The following is a 12,719-nucleotide window of genomic DNA, read 5'->3' on the forward strand; positions in this document are numbered from 1 at the left end:
CGCAGGTAAGTAAAGATCCAAACGCTACAAGATAAAAACATATTAAACTCAAACAATATGCATGAAAGAATGTCAAATGCACATATCCCATAAATCCACATTTTTTTCCACGCACGCCAAAAATCTCATTTTGGTCCAAAACATTCCCTTTAAACATAACATCACCATTATCCCCGATAATGGCTCAAAAACCAGACCATTAGAGCACTGTAGGCAGGAATCGCAGGCGGGACTTAACCACCATCCCTGCTCACCACCGTCCCTATGCGTGCACCTTAGGGGGGAATCACAGGCGGGATTCTACCACCGTCCCTGCTTACCACCATCCTTAAGCCACGTGCACCGTATGCGGGAACCATATGCGGGATTCTACCACCATCCCTACACGTGCCTCTGACTCAAACCAGTCAATCCAATCGTTCACCTATACCAAAAACATTTCTCTCTTGAAAGTCCAATTTTCAAGTTCCAACACATGTACATACATACAATGCACACCTCAAGATACAAAACATCCAACCAATCACAATATCAACAAAACCAAGCAACTTCGTCCTCAATCCATCCGACCCCCGACTCCTCGGACTCAGTCCGGAATAACCAACCAGTCAAATAAATAATTGTAAGAGCAATAATATATTTAAATATAAAATAGAGTTTGGAAAATACTTACAGCGCTATATGGTAATTTTTGAAGGATCACGACGTTGCAAACGGAGAGAAAAAGCAACGTAACTGTGTAAAATAAACTGTGGTCGTGGGTTGTAAAATACCCACTTTCGAACGGGGACAAACCAATACTTGAAATTGATAGGGAATGGCCTAGAAATATTTATAAAACTAATGGAAGTGAGTTTTGGCCATGGGTGGCGGTGGAAATGGCGGTGGAAGCGGAAAAAGGGCAAATCGGAGTTGAGCTCGTGGGAGCTGCTTCGACAACGGATCAGGGCCAGAAATGGGTGGGTTAGGACTGAAAGAGGTAGGGGATGAAGTGGTGAAAAGATGGTGGCCGGAGGAGGAGCGACGGCGGCAGAAATGGCTAAAAACGTCACGGCTTAGATGGGCTCTAAGTGGCTAACGGCGGCACGGGAGGGGCTGATTTTTGGTGGGGAGATACACCGGCCGGAGGGGGAACTTTCTGGGTGGGTGGTGCCGTCCACGTCGCCGGCGAGCGGTGGTTCTGGGCTGAAGAGCTGGACGGCGACGGAGAGAGGGAGAGAGGTCGAGCGCATGCGGGGAGAAAGAAGAAAGAAGAAGGAAAAAAAAAAAAGAAAAGAAGGAAAAGAAAAATAAAAGGAAAATAGAAAAAGAAAAAGAGAAAAGAAAAAGAAAAGATGAGGGAAAAGAAATGAGGTCTAATCCTCACATCCAGAGTCCAAAAACTGATCCGACGAAAATAATTTTAAAAACTATAAAACGACTGAAATAAATTAAACACAACATCAAACTAAAATATAATAAATAACTAATAAAAACTAAGAACTAAATTTTAAATCCAAAAAAATAAACTAAATTAAATTACACAGCAATTTAAATTCAAAACGATAATTAATATAAAGAAAACTCTACAAAACAAATATCGCAACTAAATAAATCTAATTAAAATAAAATAATTTAAAATAAAAGAAATAATATATTAATTAAATTAAAATACTCCTTCAGTGAAAATACACGTAAAAACGGGATGTCACATCCTCCCCCCTTAAAAGAAAATTCATTTTCGAAATTTGTGAAGTCAAACATCAACGCCAAAATAAGATACATGATACAACTCCGAATATAATTAAGAGATACATATCATCGACAACTCCCAACAAATTCCAATGGTTATTATCTTCACACCATAAATTGGTAATATCGACGACGTTTCTGCTTTACCTTCCGAATTTTCATCCTATTCTAACTTTGGTAACCTAATAGCCATTTCCAAAGTTAACCATCAATAAACGATATTTGCACGACCAAATGATTAATCTCCCATTAAAATTTCAAATCACTACTAATTTCTCAAAATCAACACAAAATTTGAATATCTAAATATCTCCAAAAATCATGCTTTCGCGCGCACTTTGATAACTTGCCAAAATATATAATGACTATGTCCTCATAAATTAACAACATCAAGTACAAGCTCGATTAACACCTACGAACAAGAAAAATTTTACCATATTTTGATAGAAAATAATAATATACTTCCAAAAATCATGAATTATCACTCATTCCTCAATTAGTTCTAGTTGCCTTAATCAAAATCAACATTCTGTGACTACATCCATGATCATAGACAGGAAGTCAATACCAAATCAACATCAGCATCCCAAATTGAAAACAAGTTATTTCATCCCCAAAAGATACGCGTCTCATCTAAGATAAGGAACATCCATTTAAAGGCTCATACCCAACCTAACCCACCACGAGGAGCACCAAAAAAAAACTTCTACCCGACAACCTAATCTCGAAAACTCATCACCTAAATTCTAAACACCATCTAATTTCCTCAAACTTGGTATAGATCAATCCTAAAACCTATCACTATAACCTCAAGCTACAACAATTATTATTATTATTATTTTTCTAAAAAAGATTGATATTTTCAATCCTTAGACAAACACACGAACAAGATCAACATCGTTAATCCTAAAAATACACAAACTATGTCATTACCTTTAATTCTCAAATAAATATTCTCCTTGAAACTTCCTATATCCATCATCCCACTATGTTCAACCCCATTTTAACGTTACAGCCTAATCAATCTCCAAAATAAACTAGCACACCAATCCTGCAAAACTAAAAACTTCAATCTCATAAAAAAATCAGTCCTTCAAATCTACGACCCTATAACCTTAAATTATGCAAAACTCCTTCCCCCAAAATCCGTTAGGTCAATGATCTTATATCTAATAATAAAACGATCGACTCCCGAAACTTTCAAAATCTAAAATCTTAAATAATAACCAATCATTTCCTAAAATCTGCAAAACCTTAAAACTTTGCTGAAACTTCATAAAATCTATCCTTGAAATTTGTTGAACTTACAACCTACTACGTTATAGACCATTTCAATAACTCCACGGAACCAAAGAACTCAATTATTCTACTTCCCTAAAAGATCACCCAGATCATGCCATTCTCTCCAAGCCTCGATAATATATAAAAAAAAAAACAAAAAAAACAAACCACACAAGGCGTTCATCACGAAAGATTAGATTAGACCATACCTACCATGACTCCAGCATTCTAAGTCTCCGTAACCTCGCCTCCAACGGTACCAAGAGTCACTGCGTACATTCGAGCCCGAGCTAATTGCCTCTGGTTAGTTCTACCACTGCGACGAGCTCCACGGCTTTGTTGAACTTGACTAGGGCACTCACGAGCAAAATGCCCCGTCTGACCGCATTCAAAACATTGGTTACTACCCAGACGACACTTGCCTCCGTGAGCTCTATTACATTTGCCACAAACTGGAACTCGACCTCCCATACGCACACCGGGGGCTGCCAAAGATCGGATTCCTGTCCTCTGCATAAACTTTTGTTGTGATCTAGAACTACTTCCTTCACCATCAATGTTCAGCCTCTTCTGACCTAGAGGGGAGCCCACACTCAAACTAATCTCACGCTCTGCTAGAGTGGCCAAATCAACTAATTCTTGAAAAGTTGTAATCCGGTAGCAAACTACCATTTTGCGTATATCTGGTCGTAAACCTTCCTGGAAATGCTCGGTCTGCATCACCTCCGTGGCGATGAGGTGGGGAGCAAATCGCCCAAGCTCTATAAATTTTCAGGCGTACTGTTCCACGGTCATATTCCCTTGGACCAAGCTTGTGAACTCTCTTGCTTTTTGCCGCCTCACAGAAGCGGGAAAGAATCGATCATTAAATTCTTTCTTAAAGCGCTGCCAGGATACAGCGGCAAAAGACCCCAATTCTGACTCCAACATTACTCTTTTTGTATCCCACCATTCAGAAACAATGTCTTGCAACAGATAACTGGCATAAAGTACTTGTTGCACCCCAGTGCAACCACATTTTTCAAACGTTCTTTCTAAATCTCTAACCCACTTTCCAGCCTGAAGTGGATCATTTTCTCTCGTGAAGGGTGGAGTTCTATGCTCTAGAAAGCGCTCATAGGTGCATCCAGCTTGCACCACTCCATTAGGCCCTCCTTGTTGTGGCCTAAAATTCTGCTGTATGAACTCAGTCATTTGCCTTAGCGCTTGGGCTATGGCATCATCTCTCGGCGTATCGTCCCAAGGCTCTTGAGTAGACTTTTTTAACCTAACCATTTTCCTGCCACAACACAACCTTTGACCCCCTTTAAGAAATGAATAAAACCAACAACATAAAACCAAAAACCAAAACCAAAACCAAACCACAAAACTAGAAAACAAAAAGAAACTAGCATGCAATAACATAACTAAATAAATAAATACAAACAAGCTAACTCAAATAAATTCAAATCAAATAAAACAAATCAAATAACAAATTTACTTAAAATAAATTTCAAAACACAACTTTAAAAAACTTTCTGCTACTACACTTACGGGACATGTGGTTTTACCCAAAGCCAAACCGCTCTGATACCACCTATGACGCCCCCAAATCCCACATGCAGACATGAAAAAATCGAGACGTCGGGATGATGACAACACGGGTCACCACCCTATCGCCAAGTGCCAAGTGTATGTACATGCAACAAGTGTGCGAATAAAAAAAACACACAGCGAATAACAAAAGTCTTATAACTAAGTACCAGAATTTTTCTATGTTTGATACAAACCCGTTCAAAACATACATAATAAAATATTACAAGCTACAAATATTATTTCAAAACCAAACTACAATGCATGAAACTCCAAATCAATACTCTGGTGGAGCCGCCTCCTCGGGCTCAGCCTCCTCCTCCTTCTCGACCTCTGCATCAAAATCTACGGTACCAAAATGGTGCAACAGGTAAGTAAAGATCCAAATGCCATAAGATAAAAACATATTAAATTCAAACAATATGCATGAAAGAATGTCAAATACACATATCCCATAAATCCACATTTTTTTCACGCACGCCAAAAATTCCATTTTTGCCTAAAAGATTCACTTTAAACATAATATCGCCATTATCCCCGATAATGGCCCAAAAATCAGACCATTAGAGCACTGTAGGCAGGAATCGCATGCGGGACTCTACCACCATCCTTGCTCACCATTGTCCCTATGCATGCACCGTAGGCGGGAATCACAGGCAGGATTCTACCACCGTCCCTACTTACCACCATCCCTACGCCGCGTGCACTGTAGGCGGGAACCACAGGCGAGATTCTACCACCGTCTCTATTTATCATCATCCCTACACGTGCCTTTGACTCAAACCAGTCAATCCAATCGTTCACCTATACTAAAAATATTTCTCGCTTGAAAGCCCAGTTTTCAAGTTCCAACACATGTACATACATGCAATGCACACCTCAAGATACAAAACATCCAACCAATCACAATATCAACAAAACCAATCAACTTCGTCCTCAATTCATCCAACCCCCGACTCCTCGGACTCAGTCCGGAATAACCAACCAGTCAAATAAATAATTGTAAGAGCAATAATATATTTAAATCTAAAATAGAGTTTGAAAAATACTTACAGCGCTATATGGTAATTTTCGAAGGATCAAGACGTTGCAAATGGCGGAGAAAAAGCAACATAACAGTGTAAAATACACTGTGGCCGTGGGTTGTAAAATACCCACTTTCGAATGGAGACAAACCAAGACTTGAAATTGATAGGGAATGGTTTAGAGATATTTATGAAGCTAATGGAAGTGAGTTTTGGCCGTGGGTGGCGGTGGAAATGGCGGTGGAAGCGAAAAAAGGGCAAATCGGAATTGAGCTCGTGGGAGCTGCTCCGGCAACGGATCGGGACCGGAAATGGGTGGGTTAGGACGGCAAGAGGTAGGGAATGAAGTGGTGAAAAGATGGTGGTTGGAGGAGGAGCGACGACGGCTAAAATGGCCAAAAACACCACGGCTTAGATGGACTCTAGGTGGCTAACGACGGTAAGGGAGGGGCTGATTTTTGGTGGGGAGGTGCGCTAGCCGGAAGGGGAACTTTCTGGGTGGATGGTGCCGGCCACGTCGCCGACGAGCGGTGGTTCTGGGCTAAAGAGCTGGACGGCAACGAAGAGAGGGAGATAGGTCGAGCGCGCGCGAGGAGAAAGAAGAAAGAAGAAGAAAAAAAAAAAGAAAAAAAAAAGGAAAAGAATGAAAAGAAAAAGAAAAAGAAAATAGAAAAAGAAAAAAGAAAAAGAAAAGATGAGGGAAAAGAAATAAGGTCCAATCCTCATATCTAGAGTCCAAAAACTAATCCGACAAAAACAATTTTAAAAACTATATAATAACTTAAATAAATTAAACACCACATCAAACTAAAATATAATAAATAACTAATAAAAACTAAGAACTAAATTTTAAATAAAAAAAAAACTAAATTAAATTACACAGCAATTTAAATTCAAAACGATAATTAATATAAAGAAATCTCCACAAAACAAATATCACAACTAAATAAATCCAATTAAAATACAATAATTTAAAATAAAAGAACTAATATATTAATTAAATTAAAATACTCATTCAGTGAAAATACACGTAAAAACGGGATGTCACAATCCAGGCCTAACGCCACCTCAACGTGCCAGGGAGAAATCCTTCTTCTCTTCTGGACCATTGAAAAAAACCGTCATCAACATATCAAACTCATTATTTATTCACCACATATTTGATTAGAGAAAATTGTTTTAAAAAAAACGTATAGTGTATGGCGGTGAAGATTTTCTTATAATAATTGAGAAAGACCAATTCCACTCTTAATCTTAAATCATTTCATCTAGTCACACATGTTGACATAATATATTTTAAATAGTTTTACATTTCAATTGTTTGAAAGGACAATTGGCCAAAATATATTACATGAACAAGTGTGATTGAAAATAACAAAATTAATAATAAAGAACTTCATTTCTATAAGAAAAGGTAATAAATAAGTTTTTCAATTGTTTTATAGATAAACAGATAATTAATAACGTTTTATTATAATATTAATCAATCATGTCTAAAAGATTAATTTCTATTCGGGCATTAAAAATAGACAGCAATTATCTCGATTTATGTATAATTGGTAAATTAAAAAGTGTAACTCTTTGATTATTTAATAGAACAAAGTTCAAACACTAAGGGGTTGTTTGAAAAGTTAGTGAGTTCTCATCTCATTTTAAAACTTCTCATAATTTTTTTAACATCACTCAAATATAAAACATTTTTTATCTTCAATTTTTTCATTTAATTATTATAACTTTTTTAAATTGCCAAATAAAACATAAAAATATTACAATTTTTTTAAATTTTAAAACAAAAATTATATTAAAAAATTACATTTAAACAATTTTTTAAATATATAATACTTTTATGGAAAATGCTAGATCCCCCGCTGGGGGATCCCGTTAGGAGCTACCACTCCCAGTTTTTTTTTTCTTTTTCTTTTTTCTTAGTGATTAAGTAAAAAAATTTTAATATTATTGTATTTTTTTATATTTTTTTAAATATTTAAAAATATTAAAAAAATGATGTGAAGAAAAAAACACAAAAATAGAAAAAAAAAATTTGGCATAGCTATAACTCCCAGCGGTGACCGTAGCACTCCCCTACTTTTATACTCGAGTGCGTGTGCTCGTTGGCAGTGCCTCTAAAAGCAGAGATAGCCTACAGAAACAGCTTAGATGGACCCCTTTAGCCATTTTAGCCCCTTTGAAATGATTGATCCAAATTATATAAATATATATATAAATTTATAAATTAATATAATTTGATATATATATATTAGATTGTAAAATTATTTTTATTATAAAGCAAATCTAGTGCTCGCATTGATTTTAATTTCAAATTTGGTAAAACTACCTTACATTTCACACTAAGTTGTAAGACGTGTAAAATTACCATGCATGCACTACAAATTTTAAGGAAGAAAAGAAAGAATCAATTAAGAATTGGGAGGCTCGAGAAGTTATTATATTGGGACCTGAATGAATGCCCAAGGAATTGGTAAAAGACGGGGGAACATCATGAACCGTGCATAGCATGGCTGGAAATTGCGTACAACTTTTCTCCCGCTTTTAGCAGCAAATAAAATCAGCATTTGCTGCATTCGGTCAGTAACTCTCCTCACCTGTCATCATTACTAACCACTGTTTCAAAGTCCCATACCAAGCAAACCAATAATAATAATAATAAAAGCTCGTAACTGTTGAACCCACAACCATTATTCATGAAGAAGACATTGGTGTTTCAACATGTGTTTGCCATGCACACTCCATGAAGACTCCTTGACATCATGTACAGCAATCTAAAATAATACTGAAAGAACTATACCTAAGCTGCTCATGTCGGCATAGTCTGCAATCTTATATGCTTGTACTTTTGCTCCCTGTTAAAGCATCGTGCACTCTCTGTCAATCCTTTAGATAAAAGGAGCTTCAATACGCCAACCCCCTCTTCCAAAGCGGCATCAATCTTGAACAAAAACGCAAAAGCACATTACTACAAGTGAAAGCAAAAATGCCCTCTTGACTACTCAATCAAGAAAACAACCAAGCCCAGTCAAACATCGAACACTGATGACAAAGCAAGCACTGAAGTTCCGTGCATGGCCTGATGTTGTAAAACAAACGAATACCTTTGAAAAGAAACTAACAACTTGAATTAATATCATTCAGAATCTGAAAGGAGAATCCGTAATCCATTTGGAATCCAAATTTTGGTGAAACTCATGCATTAGATGTAACAAAGAACCAAATTCACATCAAACAGCTTTGACAAAAGCTCCGAAGTGTCTTCGAGTATTACTATGGACTGGTTTTGGAATCCTAATAAGGTTCACATTGTGTTGAACGTACGGGTTTATTACACTGTAGTCTAACATATTCAAGAGCATGTAACCACAACTCACTCGTTCTCGGGCTGTTGCATTGAACTTTTGGAGCAAGAATGCTTTGGGATCCATTTGTCCAGGAGGCCTCCCAATACCTAACCAGATTATCAATGAATTTTGCATTACAAACGGACATTTTTTTATAGGTAAGGAGCCACATTATTTTGCATTACAAAGACATTAAAACGGATTAAAAAAAAAAAACATTAGAAAGGTAAGGAGCCACATTTATATTAAATTTGGGAAATCAAAACTAACCAATTCTTAGCCGGGGAAATTCTCTATTCCCTCGAAAATGATAGATTACACTCTTTAACCTAGTTAATTTATAACAAGAAAACAAAAAAGAAAACTAATTATTTAGGAAAAACCAGACCAAAACTTATGAACAAGGAATGAAAGATGTTTAAACAACACTAGTTCTTTTTGAAACATACCCATTGTGGCTTCCATGACCTCCTTTGTGGTGAAGTCGAAGCACCCCACAGGGCAAGTCCAGGTCATCGTGAAACTGCATCCGTGGAACGTAAAAGGTAAGGAACCGTAGCATCAAAATTTATCATATTAGCAAAAGCTTTAAAGGTCATGCAAGAGAAAAATTACCACAAGAACACGATTAAGAGGTAGCTTATAATAAGCTGCAAGTGGTCCAGTCTGCAGTTAATCAAAGAAACATTAAACATTAGAGTCATGGCATAAAACCTGTATCCCAAGTGAAAATATCACCAACAGAATACCGTTAAAAAGTTTAAGAAAAAGGATTAATATAGGCCTTATGTCTTACTAGATAGCTCTGCATGATATAGTGAACAGAACAGCTCAAAAGAAGTTGCACTTATTGTCATTGGTGACGTACAAAGAGTATGAACTAATTGCTCCACTTATAAGAAATAAATCATCTGTTATTTAAATGACTTGATTTCTTACGGATATATTAGCTGGAGCAAGCAAACAGTAACAAGATGAAAAACTTCACGTTGGAAAGTACAAGCAATGAAATTTTGTCAGACACTGAAAATATATAGCTCAGTCACTTACAGATTCCCCACTAAGATTCATGTAAGTTTGAGGCTTCGCAATAATAACAGGGACTTCATCAACAAAACCTGACAGAGATTGCATCCATGCATTTGACCAAGATAAACAAATAATTTAGGGAAAAAATGTAGAGCATATACAAAGAGGGTAAGCTAAACAAAAAGTTAGCATGCCTTGCCCAAAGATAGCTTTGCAATGAACTGTGTTCATAGAGATCCCTTGTGATTCAGCAAATGCATCAATTAGCTCAAACCCAACCTGGTTTAAACCATGTTTAGAATGTATTATAAAGTTTTAAAAAAAAAAAAAAAGAATTATGAAGTTATATAGCATCTAAAGAAGCTGAAGTTAGGGACTTGAAATTTTGTGTAGTACATACATTGTGTCTGGTTCCTTTGTACTTATCCCCAGGATTTCCCAAGCCTACAAAGAGCCATGGGCGAGGAGTAGCAGTGCAGAAGCAATGCCTGCTTAACCTGTTAAGCATCTTGATTCAAGTCCTCCAATGCTTAATAGGGGAACAAAACCATAACTCAAAATGGAAAAAGGTCACCTTCTTCATCAAGTTTCAGTCATCTGCAATGATTATTCCATAAGAAATAAGAAAGTTTCAGAAAGTGGAGAACCTTAAGTGCACATAATGATGTATAATAAAGGTTCACATAAAAATTAGAAATCACTGGCAACCATAATATCAGAATACACTAAAGAGATCATAAATATGAAAGGAAAATCAGCTACTTTACTCCAAACATACAGGGTATTGTCTGTTCGCTGTATAATAATCTACACAGAGTGGTTAACTGTATATTTTTATATACAAAAAGAGGAAATGCATATAAAATGCAGAATAGGCACCTCTTCCAAAAACTCCACTCGTGACATTTTTTCTCTTTAATTAATTTTAAAGGTCCGAGTATTTATGTTTGTCATTCCACTAGATAGTGATTTCAAGTAATTTTAACTTTACCATGTTTACACATCAAAAAGAAAATGCATACAAACACAACAGAATTTCATTCATATGGGATCAAGATGCTCGTTGAACTGCTAACAAGTAAGTTTTTTTCTTCCTCGTGTATCAAAACCCAAAATCAACAGGTTCAAGCTATATATTTTCTCAGGTAAACATGCCTAAAACCTATACAGACAGGGATTATCTGCTTGTACTGAAGACCCAAACAATTAGATTCAGAAGATTTTTTTTTACAAGTAGGTTCAGAAAATTATTAGACATAAATTCGTGAACTCCCCTATATTTTATCAGCAGCCAAACAGAAAATTAAGAAATGATCGAAACTTCATGTTGAGAAACCTATCTAAAGCAGCAAGCTCCGTCGAGCCTAAACTTGGAATAATGCGTTATATTTTACAAGGCCTCTGAAAAAGATATAAATACACGAGCGTGGAGTGGGCTTATACCTGCGGCGTGGAGTGGGCGGTGGAGTGTGGAGGTGGACGTCGACCTGCGGCGGAGGAACACGAGCGGACCGAGCTTCGACGGCGCGGAGCAACACGAGGCTCGAGCTGCGACAGTGCGGAGTTGGCGTCGATCGTCAGGGTGAAGAGAGTGGAGACAGTAAAATCAAAATGCGAAGAGAGGAATTTTAGAAAGAGTAATGCTATATACAGTCATTTTTTCGCACTCCCTGCACACTACAGTGATAGAATTGGTTTGATTAATTACGAATTTATCCCTCACTATTCATAACATTTACGAAAATACCATACATGAATATTTCTAACCGAATTACCCATTCTGGCTGAAATACGAAATGGCACAAACGGGGGTCGAACGGCCGAAGTTTGAAAGTATAGGTAAATATTAATTATAATTAATTATTAAATGATATAATTTTTTTAACATTTTGATTTATCACATAATATCAAATAAGATATATATAGGGAGAAAGTCTACACTAAGCCCAGACCCTCCGCCCACACCACACACCACTCACGTGGCTTTTAATTTTTTTTTTTTTCGTGTATAGCAAATTTTTTTTTCTCTTTTCAGATACAGTTTCCCTTTCTCCCTTTCCCCCTTTCCCCTATCCCGTACTCGTCGCATCTCAGAATCTCCTTTCAAATACATTTTCAGTTCACACCTCCATCCCTCCAAGTTAAACCCCACGGTTCAAGGTTCTACAAATAGGTACTGAGCTGGAAATGGTGGAAATTGTGGCATTGGTTGGACTGCAATCAGGAACAATATTATAATACGTAACAATTAACACATCGGGAAAAAATTGAAAGTTTAGAAACCAACGGACTTGGCTACCCCATACGTATGTATATGAATTCATATATACATTTGGATACTTTATAAATGGCGGGCAATAGGCATTTCTTAGACCATAATATCCCTACAATTCACAAAAATAAAAAGATAAATTACAGTAACCAGTTGAAATCGAGACACCTTCCTTTGTTGAATGACCAACGTATCATACCTGAGTTGGTAGAATTGGTGTAAAAGGCCTAGTTTTGCTTTTATCTTCTTCTTTGTCCATCACGTTATTAAGAATGAGATGTACAATCCCTTGGGTGAATTAATTAAGAAACAATCGTCTCTTGTCTCTCAAGTTTTAAACATCAAATTCTGCAAATATTTTACCAAACAATGATCTAGCCATCAACATTTCAAAAAAAAAAATGATTTTTCTCTATATTTGAAATCAACGCAGCCCCTAATAATATAGACTGCCCA

At 36.6% G+C, this 12,719-nt stretch overlaps 1 protein-coding gene across 2 annotated transcripts; it reads right to left on the bottom strand.

Annotated features, from left to right (window-relative positions):
* Positions 1 to 8,000: 8,000 nt before the first annotated feature.
* Positions 8,001 to 11,654, bottom strand: LOC122290829 (peptidyl-tRNA hydrolase, mitochondrial). Of its 2 annotated transcripts, XM_043098491.1 has the most exons (10): positions 11,435 to 11,652; positions 10,392 to 10,588; positions 10,186 to 10,270; positions 10,013 to 10,080; positions 9,578 to 9,628; positions 9,412 to 9,485; positions 9,233 to 9,291; positions 8,993 to 9,069; positions 8,416 to 8,556; positions 8,001 to 8,212 (listed from the first exon to the last, which is right to left on the bottom strand). In XM_043098491.1, the coding sequence occupies exons 2-9, from the start codon at positions 10,497 to 10,499 to the stop codon at positions 8,425 to 8,427; spliced, it is 654 nt and encodes a 217-aa protein (XP_042954425.1). In that variant the 5' UTR covers positions 10,500 to 10,588; positions 11,435 to 11,652; the 3' UTR covers positions 8,001 to 8,212; positions 8,416 to 8,424. The 2 variants fall into 2 exon arrangements, with proteins under 2 accessions (XP_042954425.1, XP_042954426.1); XM_043098492.1 differs by lacking the exons at positions 8,001 to 8,212; positions 9,233 to 9,291 and having other exon boundaries at positions 11,435 to 11,654.
* Positions 11,655 to 12,719: the final 1,065 nt, after the last annotated feature.

Source organism: Carya illinoinensis, chromosome 13 (genome assembly GCF_018687715.1).
Source record: "Carya illinoinensis cultivar Pawnee chromosome 13, C.illinoinensisPawnee_v1, whole genome shotgun sequence".
Lineage (NCBI taxonomy): Eukaryota > Viridiplantae > Streptophyta > Magnoliopsida > Fagales > Juglandaceae > Carya > Carya illinoinensis.

Coding starts and splice junctions, on each gene's coding strand:
- LOC122290829 (XM_043098491.1), bottom strand. CDS start 10,499: ATGCTTAACAGGTTAAGCAGGCATTGCTTCTGCACTGCTACTCCTCGC. Junction 10,271..10,391: donor ACAAAGGAACCAGACACAAT/GTATGTACTACA, acceptor GGTTTAAACCAG/GTTGGGTTTGAGCTAATTGA. Junction 8,557..8,992: donor ATGCAACAGCCCGAGAACGA/GTGAGTTGTGGT, acceptor TTTTTGTTCAAG/ATTGATGCCGCTTTGGAAGA.